Source organism: Pygocentrus nattereri, chromosome 27, assembly GCF_015220715.1.
Source record: "Pygocentrus nattereri isolate fPygNat1 chromosome 27, fPygNat1.pri, whole genome shotgun sequence".
Lineage (NCBI taxonomy): Eukaryota > Metazoa > Chordata > Actinopteri > Characiformes > Serrasalmidae > Pygocentrus > Pygocentrus nattereri.
Genome location: NC_051237.1, coordinates 25,050,091 through 25,064,899, shown reverse-complemented (window position 1 = coordinate 25,064,899; position 14,809 = coordinate 25,050,091). Strand labels below are relative to the sequence as shown.

Here is a 14,809-nt window from a genome sequence, read left to right as displayed (position 1 = left end):
CATTATTCCAGATTTTCCACTGTTTTCCATCATCAACATTCCATATAAGCTCAGAAGACTCGTGTAGGTTCTCTGATGGTTCTGGATGGTAAATAAAATCATTATACAGTAACTAATATGGGAACTTTAAGATGGTTTGAAAAAGTCAGCTAATAACATATGGTTGCTTAGGTGTCGCTAGGTGTTGCTTTGCTTTCCTACATGGTTGCTAAGGTGTTGGTATGCTATTCCATATTGTTGCTAAGATGTTGCTATACTGTCCTATATGGTTGCTAAGGTTTTGTTAGCCATTGCTATGCTATCCCAGGTGGTTGCTAGGTGTTACTATGCTATCCTATATGGTTGGTAAGGTGTTGCCAAGTGGGCGGCGTGGTGGCGTGGTGGGTAGCGCTGTCGCCTCACAGCAAGGACAGCCTGGGTTCGATTCCCTGACCGGGGTCCTCTCTGTGTGGAGTCTGCATGTTCTCCCCGTGTCTGCGTGGGTTTCCTCCGGGTTCTCCGGTTTCCTCCCACAGTCCAAAGACATGCAGGCCAATTGGACATGCTAAATTACCCCTAGGTGTGAGTGATTGTCTGCCCTGTGATGGACTGTCGACCTGTCCAGGGTGTATTCTGCCTTCCGCCCAAAGACTGCTGGGATAGGCTCCAGCACCCCCCCGCGACCCTGATGGAGAAGCGGATTAGAAAATGGATGGATGGATGGATGGTGTTGCCGTGCTAACCAGGTGGTTGCTAAGGTGCTGCTATGGTATTGCATATGGTTGCTTAGGTGTTGCTTTGCTGTCCTACATGGTTGCTATGGTATTCCACATTGTTGCTAGGTGTTGCTATGCTGTTCTATATAGTTGCTAGGTGTCACTATGGTATTTCATATGGTTGCTAAGGTGTTGCTATGGTATTCCATATGGTTGCTAAGATGTTGCTAGTTGTTGCTATGTAGCAACCATGTAGCAACCATGTAGGACAGCAAAGCAACACCTTAGCAACCATATGGAATACCATATGGTTGCTAAGGTGTTGCTTTGCTGTCCTACATGGTTGCTAAGGCATTGCTATGGTATTCCATATAATTGCTAAGATTTTTCTAACTGTTGCTATGCTGTCCTATATGGTTGCTAAAGTGTTGCTAGGTGTTGCTATGGTATCCCAGATGGTTGTTTCTCTGCTGGTTGCTAGGTGTTGCTATGGTATTCCATATTGTTGCTAAGGTGTTGCTATGCTGTTCTATATAGTTGCTAAGGTGTTGCAATCGTATTGCCATATTGTTGCTAAGGTGTTGCTATGCTGTCCTATATGGTTGCTAAGGTGTTGCCAAGTGTTGCTTGCTATCCCAGGTCGTTGCTAAGGCGTAACTATGGTATTCCATATAATTGCTAAGGTTTTTCTAACTGTTGCTATGCTGTCCTATATGGTTGCTAAAGTGTTGCTAGGTGTTGCTATGGTATCCCAGATGGTTGTTTCTCTGCTGGTTGCTAGGTGTTGCTATGGTATTCCATATTGTTGCTAAGGTGTTTCTATGCTGTTCTATATAGTTGCTAAGGTGTTGCAATCGTATTGCCATATTGTTGCTAAGGTGTTGCTATGCTGTCCTATATGGTTGCTAAGGTGTTGCCAAGTGTTGCTATGCTATCCCAAGTCGTTGCTAAGGCGTAACTATGGTATTCCATATAATAGCTAAGGTTTTTCTAACTGTTGCTATGCTGTCCTATATGGTTGCTAAGGTGTTGCTAGGTGTTGCTATGCCATCCCAGGTGGTTGCTAAAGTGTTGCTAGGCATTACTATGGTATCCCAGATGGTTGTTTCTCTGCTGTCCTAGATGGTTGCTAGGTGTTGCTATGGTATTCCATATTGTTGCTAAGGTGTTGCTATGCTGTTCTATATAGTTGCTAAGGTGTTGCAATGGTATGCCATATTGTTGCTAAGGTGTTGCTATGCTGTCCCATATGGTTGCTAAGGTGTTGCCAAATGTTGCTATGCTATCCCAGGTGGTTGCTAAGGTGTTGCTATGGTATTCCATATTGTTGCTAAAGTGTTGCTAGGTGTTGCTATGCTGTTCTATATAGTTGCTAAGGTGTTTATAGGTGTTGCTAGGCATTACCATGGTATCCCAGGTGGTTGCTAAGGTGTTGCTATGCTGTCCTAGATGGTTGCTAAGGTATTGCACTTCATTCTTATGGAAAACAAACTGTTTGCTAATTTATGCTATTCTTTGCATGATGAAATGGTTCTTCAGATTGAATGATTGATTGGAGAATGTATTTATGGTTCTACATAGCACCAAAAAGGGTTCTGCTGTTGTTATAAGCTTGACACCGTTAAAGTAGCAGAACCCTTTTTAAAAAAATGTTGTACATAGAACCACATGCAACACATTCTCCATCAACCTGAAGAACAATTTCACCATGCAGAGTGCTCATGGTTCTATGGTTTAAGTGCTCATGGTTCTATACAGGGCCACTGTCTTCCCTAAGGAACCCTTGAAGAACCTTCTTTTTCTAAAGGTGTACAGTAACAGTGTCAGGCATTCCCAGATTAAGGAACGACATGAAGACATTCTGGATGATGTACATCTATTTATTAATCTAAAAGGAGAGGAACAACACACCGATCACAAAATGAACTCGGATGAAAACGTTCAGGTTTAACAAAACAGTCAGTATTATTGTCTCATCGCCTTAATCGGTACTGTAATTACTGTAGACGGTGGCCGTGAGGCGCACAACCAAGCACCTAACGGCTCACCAGCCTGAGGCTTCACTACACCAGAGGTTCCACATGAACGAAATACCTTACGGCAATTTTCTCTTTCAGCTTATTTACTTTTGGCAACGTCTGTGTCACTGTAATGGGTCTTATTAGTGTGGAAATGAGGAGTTAAGTTAATTCACTGTGCTACTGTGGAGTGAAACGACACTTACTCTTGTATTTTACACGGTTCTGCACTAACAACACATGCATTTCTCTTCCTTTGATTCTACGAACAGGCACTGTAACGCAGGAGACTCCAGCCTGGGCTGCTTTAGTGTTTTGAGACATTATGAACCTTAATAAGCGACAGAAGGCGTAAAAGGCTGCGGCTCAGGGCGGGTAAAGTGGGGGTGAACTGGGCTCCAGCGTTTCCTCACAGCAGCAGGTTAAAGTCCAGCACGTCAATGCTGGCGATCGGCTCTTTCCAGTAGTTGAAGGTGGAGAACTCTGACAGATCCAGATCGTCGTCCTCGTCCACCGGAGGAGACTTCACTGAGCTTTTACCGCCCTTCCCCATCTGACTGCTCTTGGGCACCAGCTCCGAGAGGCCCAGGACCTCCAGCTCGGACAGATCCAGAGACGGGATCGGCTGCCTCCAGAACAGGAAGGAGTCGAACTGGCTGCTCATCACCTCCAGCATGATGACTCTGCAGTGCTGAGAACAAACCACATGGACTTAATGCGCCGCACATCCGTCTTAACAGATAACAGCACTGACGGGTATTTTCAAATAACGTCAAAGACTGAAAAAATGACAAAAATTGAGATTTTATGAGGTTTTATTCTGACAGCAGCAAGATATATGTGTGTATGTGTGTGTGTGTGTGTGTGTGTGTGTGTGTGTGTGTGTGTCATATAATATAATTGTGAGTGTGTTGTTTGTTTGAAAAGAGAGAGAGAGAGACAGACAGAAAGACAGACAGACATCACATCCTCCATGAAGCAAATACATCTCCAAATGAATTTCAACTTTGTCAGCATGTTCACTAATATAGCTGATCTTTTTATAGTATTGTACTATATAAAACTGAGGAGATGTAAAAGTCATGTTTATTGCAGCTTTACAGCCAAAAAAAAAGGATTTCAATCGTGACCTACTTTGTAAGTAATATGGCTTTTTTTTTCCCGGGTGGTTGGTTAGTGTAGTGGGTAACACCTCTGCCTTCTATGCTGTAGACTGGGGTTCAATCCCCCACCTGGGTAAACACCCTACACTACACCAATTAGGGTCCTTGGGCAAGACTCCTAACACCACCTTGGCCTACTTGTGTAAAATGATCAAACTGTAAGTCGCTCTGGATGAGAGCGTCAGACAAAATGCCATAAATGTAAAAATAAATGTTCTAGCAGTAAATTTACAGGAGAGAACAAGAAATTTCTTAACTTTTAATGCAAATGAACGTAAAGGAGAGCCGAGATGTTCAAATGATAAAAAAAAAAAAAACATTTTTCTTCGGACAGCTAAAAGTGACAGCACCTACAGATGTGCCACAGCACTGACATGTGTTTGACTATCAGGCCTGGAGCTCCTGGACATGAATTATTAATTAATTCATTAACATTAATTAAACCATATAAGCATGTATGCACTAGGTCGTGTGTATATAGCGCGTCAAACGTATAAATGTACATACTACAATAAAAATACCCCGAGTAAACAGCCAGGCGATAACATTTAAACACAAAAATAAACAGAAGTAACATGAAGCGCGTGAACATGTTGGTGATGCTTCTCTGAAGCCGGACACGAGCAGCTAAATGCGGCACTAAAATCTTGCGGCCTTTTTTTTCCAAATCCCACCGCTATTCGGCGAAATCCTGCCCTACGATTGGCTGGTGAAAAGCAGCTCGCCAATCACAGCGCAGGAATCCGAGCGCGGCAGCCAATCCAAGCGGAGGAAGGGCGGGACGATCCCGAAAACGGGTGGGAGAAAAAATCGCTTGAATTAGCTTCACGGTTTAACCCCATCTAAACACGCAGAAGTCCAGATTTACCGTCGCGCTGCTCTTACTCGATTACACTCGATAGATCTGTAGCTAAAACGTCCAAAACAAGCTATACAGACGGACTAATTAGGAGCATTAGCCATATTTGGGTTATTGTGCGACTGACTGACCAGAGCTAATTATAACTGGACAGTCAGCTTGGCTGCTTTAGGCTTCTCCTCAAAAAATAACCCACATGTCCATGAAAGGAGGGACTCAGAGCTGCTAAACAGGCTTAGTGATGAGGCAAAACGCTGGTTAGATCTCAGGAGGATCTCATTCCGTGGTTCATCTCTACATTTCTGCCTAAAATGCTCCTAATTTGCGAAATAAGGATTAGAAAAAGGTCCATATCTTGTGAGGCAGGGCTGTGAGACCAGCTTTATCAGCTCTACTAACATCCCAGGCTGATTTTCTGGTCTAAGCAGAGATCATATAGAGCATCATATAGAGAATAACATACTAATCCAATCCACGTCATCCATCCAGTTGTCTAAAACCAGTTAGAATATGAGGAGGAAATATTATGTACCTTTGTTTGGGGTCCTGGTGAAGTGCAGCTGTCACAGGGGGCGAATAAAAGCGTGGCTGGTCTTTGTGATGGTGGTCTTGCCGGCTACCACACCCTGATAATGATGAAGTGAAGGATCTATGCTCCCTCTGGTTCCTCCTCCTCCAGCCTGGTGACAGGTGCACAGATCATCCTCGACTAAAGGTGGCGCTGTTGTCCCAATAAGTGGCAGAATGAGCCCTGATTCAGTCTTTAAGGAGGATTCCAGTATTATAATCCAGAGCTTCAGGTGTAAGCACTGGGATTCAGAGGGTTTGGTATGAACTGGTTCAGGTGTCTTTACAGTGGTGCTGATGGGAACCAGGCGTCGCCATGACTACAACACAGATATAGACATTTTATTTACCATCCAGAACCACCAGAGAACCTACACGGGTCTTCTGAGCTCATATGGAATGTTGATGATTTTGCCTCATAACACCCTGCATAGCATGTATCCCTCCACCATGAGTGGAGTTTAAGGCCATCAGGCAGTGAATTCATAACTTTGTCATGTACAGACACAGTGCAGTTTTCATCAGTGTGAAGAGTCATTAAAACATGCAGGTGGTTCTGTATGGAACTCATAGTTCTAAACAGAAAGGTTCCATATACTAAAGAACCCTTAAGGCCACGCTTGGCATTAGGCATGGTGACCTTAACCTCATGTGTGGCTATGCTGGTCCTCAGTATAAGTTCAGTTTACATCACATTACATTTTTAAAAGCAGTGGCGCTGAAAAAGGGATAATCTGAGAACAATATAAACACATTTAAAGTGCTGTTGTTCTTTAAAGTGGCTTAGGGTCGAGGTGTTATTGTCCATAGCAGAGATGATATGATATAATAATAACGCTGACAGAGTGAAGTGGTAGTCGGGGACGGACCCACAGCTTCACAGCTGGTTCAGAAGCTTGATAGCCTGTGGGTAGAACCTGTTCATTAGCTGGGTTGCTCCAGCCGGGATGCTGCGGAATCTCCTGATGGCAGGATGGTGAACAGGCCGTGTGCTGGGTGGCTGGCTGACCGGATCTCTTTGATCTTCCTGAGGCAGCTTCCTAACGTGTGGGAACAAGACCCTAATGCGTGGCCACGAACCTAGTAAGCCGCAATCTCGTTCCCACGCCTTACTAAGTAATTCCCACGCTTTAGTAAGCCATGGCCACCCATTAGGATCTCGTTCCCACGCGTTAATAAGGCGTGGCCACGCATTATTTTATTGGGACGTCAGCAGCGGGGCTTCGTAAGTTTCAGTATTTTCTCTGTGTTTTTATTTTTGCCTGTTTACCTCCTGCAGAGTGATGATGACCTGAGCCCTGATGACCTGAGCCTCGCTGCAAAGTGTTCCAATGCCTGAGTGTCCTGACATGTTGGCAGGTGACAAACTTGGGCCCTAATATGATCTCTGTGTTCAACCCTGTCACCCGGTCTTTTACGGGGGATCACAACTCACGTAAGGTCTGACTGGACAGACTGAGGTGGAAAGTTACATTGTCATTTAACAAAGAAAGAGTTTCTTGCGGGCGGCACGGTGGGTAGCGCTGTCGCCTCACAGGGAAGAGAGTCTGGGTTCGAGTCCCCGGCCGGGTAACCTCTCTGTGTGGGGTTTGCATGTTCTCCCCGTGTCTGTGTGGGTTTCCTCCAGGTTCTCCAGTTTCCTCCCACAGTCCAAAGACATGCAGTTGGGCCAACTGGACACACTACATTACCCCTGGGTGTGAGTGATTGTGTCTGTCTGTCTGCCTGCCCTGTGATGGACTAGTGACCTGTCCAGGGTGTATCCTGCCTTCCACCCGATGACCGCTGGGATAGGCTCCAGCAACAGATGGAGCAGATGGAGTTTCTCGGGATAAAATTAACTGTGTTCGTGGAAAATGCCAGATGTACGTGTTACGGGCTTCACGCTGCGCTGCGGCTCACCGAACGCGAGAGGTCGCCAGAGGGCGGCTCGTTTCAGAGGCAGGATTTAGAAGTTGTTCGCACTTTTAAACTATTTCTTTTTTCAGGAAGTCAGTCGCAATGATCTCGTGTTATGTTCCCAGCATCTCTCCGCCTCCCTGTAACATCAACACGCCGTTTAAAGCGCCACGCAGCCGCGTCACTGTTTACAAACAGCTCCGCCGGAAATGAGGCCAACAAAAACAAGCCGGCCAGCGCGGCGTCACCGCTTAGCCTTTAGCCGTTAGCCCGTCCTGAGAATCGGGTTTTTTCTCGTTTCGCGCGATTTTACACCCAGAAAAAAAGTGTTTTATCGGGCTGGACGCTGTTCTCCGGGCGGCTGTTCCGCAGGGCTTCGACATGCCGGCGAGCTTTTATCGCTCAAAGTGCTGAAAGTGCTGAATAAAACAGCGGCAGTCCAGCTAGCTTAGCCTAGCCGGCTAGCGCGAGGTAAGCTAAAGTTTGCGGTAGTAAGTTGGTCGAATGTGTTTATGGTTGTTTTTACGCGTCCAGTGGAGCCGATTCTGTTCCCTTAAAGAGGGAGACAAAACAGCTACAGACAGTTTCCCCTCCTCCAGCTTCTCCTTCTAATTTCCCCGTTCCACCTTAAATGGTGCAGCATTTACAGCGTTTAAGGTGGAACGGCGAGTTCCACGAACAGCGCTGGTCACAGTAACCTGAACTAGCTGCGTACTAAAAGGTGGTTCTTCGAGGGTTCTTTAGTAAAGGCAGTGGTTCTGTTTGGAACTGTGAGTTCTGTATAGACCTCGGATGGTTGGTGGGGAATGTGGTTCTGAATAGAACCTTATGGATCCTTTATAGCACCAAAAGAGTTCTTCTGTTGTTTCTTAACAGGATCATGAGTTCTGTACAGACCCATTTGCATGCTCAAATGGTTCTTCAGATTGGTGGGGAATGTGGTTCTGACTAGAACCTTGTATATTGACCATTTATAGCACCAAAATATTTCTTGTGTTCTTCCTTGATAGGATCATCCTGTGAGTCCTATGTAGACTTTCATGCTTAAATGGTTCTTTGTATGGTGAAATGGTTCTTCAGATCAGTGCAGAGTGCGCTGTTGGTTCTTGAACATGGTTCCGTGAAGCACGAGAAGGGTTACAAGCTTGGCGTCATAACAGCAGAACCCTACAGCATGTTCTGAAGATCCATTTCACAATACATAGAGCCATTTAAGCATGAAGTGGCTCTGAAACCACTCCCTCAGCTTAAGAACCCGTGAAGAACCGTGTTTTCTGAGGGTGTGGCTAAGCTGGGCGTCTCATGAAGTCTGGCTGCCCAGTTTAGCTGGATAACTTGGTCTAAGCTTGAGGATTGAAGGCGGTTTCACGAAGCAGGTTGTGGACAAATTGCACAGTCGTCACTTTTGGCCGAATTAATCCAGTTTACAGAGACGCCTGCTGCGCGACTCGCCTCAGACAGGAGCTCAGCTTGGGCTGAAAGGAGAATTCCACTCATAATCGAGAGTTTCAGGGGTAAACAGAGAGATTCAGGGCGGTTTGGTGTGAAATGGTTCGGATGTCTTTACAGTGGTGGTGATGGGAACCAGGCGTCGCCATGACTACAACACAGATATAGACACTTTATTTACCATCCAGAACCACCAGAGAACCTACACGAGTCTTCTGAACTCATATGGAATGTCGATGATGGAAAATAGTGGATAATCTGGAATAATGAGTTTTCTTTGGGGACTATTTTGCCGCACAGCACCCTGCATGTGTCCCTCCACTGTGAATGGAGTTTAAGAACTTCCTCACCTTTCATCCTGTTGGACAGGCTTGACGTTTAGCTGTAGTTGTGTGCCCAGCGTTGTGAAACCTCCTGTTTTGTGTAAACTCCCAGGCTGTTGAGTAACTGTTTTCCTCTCTATTGTTTCAGAGACGAATGCCTGCGTAGAGCCTCTCCGGTCCCCAGTTTGGCCTCGGCTCACCTCCCTCGGCCAGGCTGCCCTGCACAGCTGGGCCTGCGGTGCACTGAGCCCGGCGGACATGCTGTCGAAATTAACCGAATAGGTTTGCTTTGCAAATCTTTTTTTTTTTTTTGGGGGATAAATAATCACGCTCTCATTCCAGAGTAGCCACCAGCCCCCTGTGCCTGTTGTTTCTCTTATATCTGTGAGCACGGCTTTAAAAAGTCTCATCTTTTAAAAGCCAGAAGTGCTGATCTCACTACAGGCCAAGCCTTCGTGCTCATCATGACTCATCTCTTCTGCGGCCCACGGAGCAGAAAACGGCTCTGATTTCATGCAGCGACTTGCTGGCTTCAGCGTCTTGATCACGTTGGCCACATAATTCCTCGAGGCTCTGATCTTGAGCTTCGGAAAGCATCTAAATAAGTAGATCCTGTTTTAAGTCTGTCGCCGCGAAGGGCCGGAGGACGGAAGGTGACGCTGCAGCGGACGCGGCGATAAGATGCAGCAGCTTGTGCAATGATTATTTATGCGGACAGCGAGTCACAACACTAGCTAAACGACTCAGGAATGTGAAGCAAACTTAATATACACTGCCAGAAACAGCCAAACAGCTCAAAGGGCTTCTTGCTGATTTGCATTGAGTGTCCGTTAAGAGGGGGTATAGATCGATATATATTTATTATTGCCTTATTTTTTTTCCCTAAAAGCGTCAGGCCATGTCGGATCTTGGTTCAGAGGCAGTCGACGGGGGGGTAGTAGCAGCTCGTGAAGGGGAACAGATAGTAGCATCCAAACCTCAGGATGATAAAGTGGCCGCGAAGGAGGAAAGCAGCCAAAGAGAAGACTTGCCGGAGGCCGCTGCACACAGCGAGGGCAGCAGAGCATCATCATGCCAGCAAATTCCAACTAGCATGGCTTCCTCAGCGACCTCGGGTCATGCCGAGGCCAGCGCTGGTCAGGTAGCCGGTGAGAGCCTTCCCGAGGGAGAGGATTCAGAGGTGACCTATAGCCGGTCCTCCATGAACAGCTTATTGGAGGAAACAACTTCCATCTCCACAACCACAATGAATGTTTCCGAAGAGAACGGTCTGTCCATGGACGAATCCCTGACCTCCACCAAGTCTGAGCAGGCCTTGTCTTTGAGTGATGATGTCCAGAGCGTCGAACTAGCTGAAGCTGCAGTCCCATCGTTGACCGATGACGTAGTAGGTATGGAGATGGCTCAGGCTGCAGCTCCAGGGCCGTCGCAGGCGGTGCCGGAGTACTACCTGGTGAAGTGGATCACCTGGAAGGAGAAGAAGACCCCCATCATCACGCAGAGTGAAAACGGGCCGTGCCCTCTGCTCGCCATCATGAACATCCTCTTCCTGCGATGGAAGGTGAGCGGTCTGAGGGACATTAGGCCTCGGCAGGTGAAATCGTTTAACATCTCGTCAAGTACGTCGCTGCTGTCGGAACAAAACCTCGTATCTATAATTTGAAAATTCCTGTTGCCCTTTACATTGTGTGTACATTTCAGGATGATTGGATTAAAGGAAATGACACAAAAAAAAAACTTGGGGGAAAAATTCCGGTTCCATTGACTTCCATTCAAAGTAAAGCAGGTTTTTTCCTTCTCCTGTAAAGTTACCGTTTCAGAGATATGAGGTTTTCTTCCGACAGCAGCGACGTAGTACTTCTCAATCATTTTATCCACACACTTAAAAAAAGACGGTTCTTCAGAGTTTCTTTAGTAAAGAAAACGGTTCTATATAGAACCATGAACACTCTGAGAACCCTTTACATAATTAACTGGTTCTTTGCATGGTGAAAGGGTTCTTTGGGTTCAGATTGAAGGAGGATGTGCTGCGGCTGGATCTTTTTGAAAAGCATCAAAATATAGAGCATCGAAAAAGGGTTCTGCTATTGTTATGATGCCGAGCTTGTTACAATAGTAGAACCCTTTTTGGTGCTATACAGAACCATCTACAGCACACTGTTTATCAGTCTGAATGACCCTTTCACGATGCAGAGAACCCTTTAATCATGCAGAGGGTTCTTTGAGTGTTCATGTGTCTGTATAGAACCATTTTCTTTGCTAAAGAACCATCTTTTTTTTAAGCATCTATCTATCTGTTTATCCATATAGAACTTGTTCTTCTGTTGTTAAAGGCTTGACATCATCACAATAAAAGAACCCTTTTTGGTGCTATATAGAAAAAATCCTTGAAGAACCATCTTTTGTAAAAGTATAGCAATACGTTTTGTATAGAAACCTCAGTATATAAGCGAAAATATGCTGGGAGTTTCCCAGAGAGTGACATACCATCCCAATTTCTGAAACCTTTAATGCCAGAAGATTCCTAAAACTGTGAATGCGTAATACTTGGTTTTCCACAGGCGTTTATTGGAAAACACCTGGTTATTGTTTTTAACCATGTAAAAGATGTGAATGTACATTTAACACATTTACTCCAGCACGTTTAGCAGGCTGAGGTTTCTGCAGCAGAGGGCGCTATAAGCATGCAGGTCACCTTTTTCAGTCACTTTCAGAACCAATGTGTTGTTGCATGTTCTATTATTTAATGATATTTTCATTAAAGGTTTTTATTGAATCGGTTTGATTGAAACGTCTGTCTCTGACGTTTAATACGTGCTGTAGAAACATATTCAGAGTCGTGGTGTGAGGCACATAGACATCCTCAGGTGTAATGACTTCAATACAGTGTCAAAAATAAGAAAGAAAATGTGAAAAGTGTATGGAAAGGTAAAACTATCACAGACTCCCCTCAGAGCGTCTCTCGTTTACTGCTGTTTGTGGAAGCCACTAGCTGTGTCCTGATTCAGGGGCTGCGTCCTTCGAAGGCTGTGTGGAGCCGTGAAGGCTGAACTGAAATGAGACGGTCTGCTCTACGGCGGATTTCCTGGCTCCGGTCAAGTTCTTTAATAGTTCGTTACAGAATTTTTATTTTTCCGTTCATTAGAGCTGGAGATGCTTACATTTATTTATTAAGCCTTTTAAACTCCTCTGGACCACCGGTGGTCCCAAACCGCACCTGGTCGTGTTCTTCATAACGTTCATGTTCCATAAGCTCCGTTCAGAAGCTGGGCGTCGTGTGAGGCTGTAGCTCTTCTCTCCAGTCTAATAGACGGTGACGTCATTTTAAACCCTTATAATAAAAGAAGCTGAACTTTGTTTTTCTACTGAAAGTCGAGCCGTTTTTCCCCAAATCTGGGCTCTAAACTATAAACAGACGGCGTCTCTTCAGTGATCTGCTCTGGAAATATCACGTTTAGAAAACAACACAAAGAGCGTTGGAGATTTTTGGCTTTCAGCAGTAAATTGTGAGCATGTAGTGAAATGTGGAGATCATAAAACACACGTTCTGCTCATTTGAGGGGCTTTTACACAAAAAAATAAATAAAAATTTTAAATTTATTTCATGCAGTTACTGAATAATTTGCCTTAAGATTTGGGGAAGTATATTCAGATGGACAAACCAAAACACATCCACGAGCGTAAGAGGTTAAACATCTGTATTGTTGGCGTTTAAACCCAATGCTTAAATTTGAAGCTGCCGTTTGATTCTCTGCCGACGCCTCCATGTTCTCGAAACCTCGCCAGTGCACGGTGGTCCTCAGGCTGTGTTGGCTGGCGAAGGATCCGCCGGTTGGGACCTCCGTTACCGTGGCAAAGAAGGACACATTTCTCGGCCTCGTATGAAGGAGCCTTCAGAATGGGACGGTCTAGTCGTGCCGCTGTGACGCAGTCGGCCTTCAAATGCAGCCCCTGAATTGGGACACAGCCTGTCAGAGGGAAGGAGGTGGTGCTGATAACTGGGCTTTTTCTCTGAAGGGTTTACGAGTTGTAGAGATTGTGATTTTTGGGTTGCAAGAGGCAACAGGAGCTGAAAATGTTCTGTTTTTCCTTTTTGATCTGAGGCATATGATCCTGCCTAGAACTGAGTTAGAACCAAGAACGCATTTAACACAAAGTCAAGTAGCTGCAAACCTGAAAATGCACCATTGCTGTTCTGGTATCTTTTGAAATGATGTCATGACGTTTGCTTCTATGGAGAAATTGATGCTCAGAGGAAGTAAACAGGAACAATTTCACTTCTGCACACCCACACGCATCGTCCACAGCAGTGGTTCGTCTACTCAGAGGTTCTGTGGTGAAACTAAAAGTGGTTCTTCTGTGGCATCACTCCAAATAATAATAATAATAATAATAATAATAATAATAATATTATCTTTATGTATAGAGCACTGTTTATGCTCAGAGCACTTTACAGACAGGAGGTCAAGCTGACAGTAAGAAAAAAAACTGAGTATTAATTTGAAGTGATAACAGATCAGATGAAAGAAATAAAGACCAAAGAGCTGCAGTTTTACTGAAGCTCCAAGTTAAAGAGCTGAGTTTTTTTTAGGTGTTTATTAAAAGTGAGCTCTGAGCTCGACTGTCTAATAAAAGCTGAACTGAGCTCCACCGTTGAGAAGCAGAAGAACTGAAAGAGCCTCTCCTCGTTTTCTGTGTTTTACTGAAGGTGTTTGAAGGTCCGAGAAGGTCCTTTAAGGTCGTTTAGAGCTTTAAAGACCAACAGCAGAGCTTTAAACTCAATCCTAGAAGATACAAATTCTGGGGACTATTTTTTAGGGTCAAATGGAAAGTTGGAGATTATATTCTGCGCCTGTTTTGATGCTGTTGGCATGTTCCTCTGTTGGTCCAGGTTGTGGAAATATAATATGAACAAAAATTCTGCTTTCAGGCCAAGTTACCTGCACAGACAGAGGTCGTTACCATCGAGGACCTAATGGCTCACCTGGGTGAGATGCTCTTAAGGAAGAAGATTCTTTTTTTAAACACTAAAAGTAAATGTGTCTGAAAGAAATGAGGCCCTGTTGGATTCAGTCTGTGTGTCTGTCGCCGTAGGTGAGTGTGTGTTATCCATTAAGCCGAGGGAGAAAGCCGAGGGCATGGAGCTCAACTTCCAGCAGGTAGGAACAAATCTAAACCCGCGGAGCTCCGGCTGCAGCTCCCGTTCCTACAGAGAGAACCGCACTGATGATGGCTGTGTAGCGCATCCCCGCACTTCAATAATGCTTAACCGGTTCTAATTCTGTTTTAATATATTATCTTTACGCATCAAATCATCATAGAGTGATGCAATTAGGGAGGAAAGATGAGAGCTGCAGCTTTTTATTATAAATATATTATATTTATTATTTTTTATTATATTATATATTTTATTACCTTATAGTCTGACTGTTTTAGGAAATTTAACCTAATTACTCAGGGCTTTCCAAACATCCATGTGCTGTGACATCACAACCACAGGTAAGTGCCAGGCTGGCGCTGTGTTAACAGCCTGGCACTTACCAGCCTCAAGCCAGAAAAGGTTTACGCTGGTCCTCTCGGACAGACTACGTGTTCTTACCCCCTACCCCTTGTTTTCGAGTGTTGCCCCTTGTTACTGAGCTACAGGGCAGTGGTTGAGATCTTCCCTCTGAATTGAGACCCTCTAATAAAAGAGCATCACCAGAGCGACCAGCGCCGCTCTGTAGGCGACCCTGCCCGTCTGCAGTGACAGCAGAGGAGGGGAAAGTTCAGCTCCTCACTGCTGGGCTTTAGTTACATTTAGGGATCATACGCCTTCAAAGAGGGGGGCAGTTAT

The 14,809-nt window shown here is 45.0% G+C and overlaps 2 protein-coding genes across 4 annotated transcripts in view; one reads left to right on the top strand and one right to left on the bottom strand.

The window, feature by feature from the left end:
* Window positions 1-2,557: 2,557 nt before the first annotated feature.
* mllt11 (MLLT11 transcription factor 7 cofactor) lies at window positions 2,558-5,433 on the bottom strand. Its single transcript, XM_017722766.1, has 2 exons — window positions 5,268-5,433; window positions 2,558-3,404 (listed from the first exon to the last, which is right to left on the bottom strand). Exon 2 carries the CDS (start codon window positions 3,387-3,389, stop codon window positions 3,123-3,125), a length of 267 nt encoding a protein of 88 aa, XP_017578255.1. The 5' UTR covers window positions 3,390-3,404; window positions 5,268-5,433; the 3' UTR covers window positions 2,558-3,122.
* Window positions 5,434-7,226: 1,793 nt separating this feature from the next.
* Window positions 7,227-14,809, top strand: part of mindy1 (MINDY lysine 48 deubiquitinase 1) — a 16,017-nt gene continuing 8,434 nt past the window's right edge. For 2 of the 3 annotated variants that reach the window (XM_037535523.1, XM_037535521.1), the window contains exons 1-5: window positions 7,227-7,672; window positions 9,122-9,255; window positions 9,863-10,534; window positions 13,904-13,961; window positions 14,068-14,132. In XM_037535523.1, the coding sequence (XP_037391420.1) occupies window positions 9,872-10,534; window positions 13,904-13,961; window positions 14,068-14,132 (786 nt within the window). In that variant the 5' untranslated portion in view covers window positions 7,227-7,672; window positions 9,122-9,255; window positions 9,863-9,871. The remainder of the gene's footprint in view (window positions 7,673-9,121; window positions 9,256-9,862; window positions 10,535-13,903; window positions 13,962-14,067; window positions 14,133-14,809) is intronic. The other variant, XM_037535522.1, reaches the window with a different exon arrangement.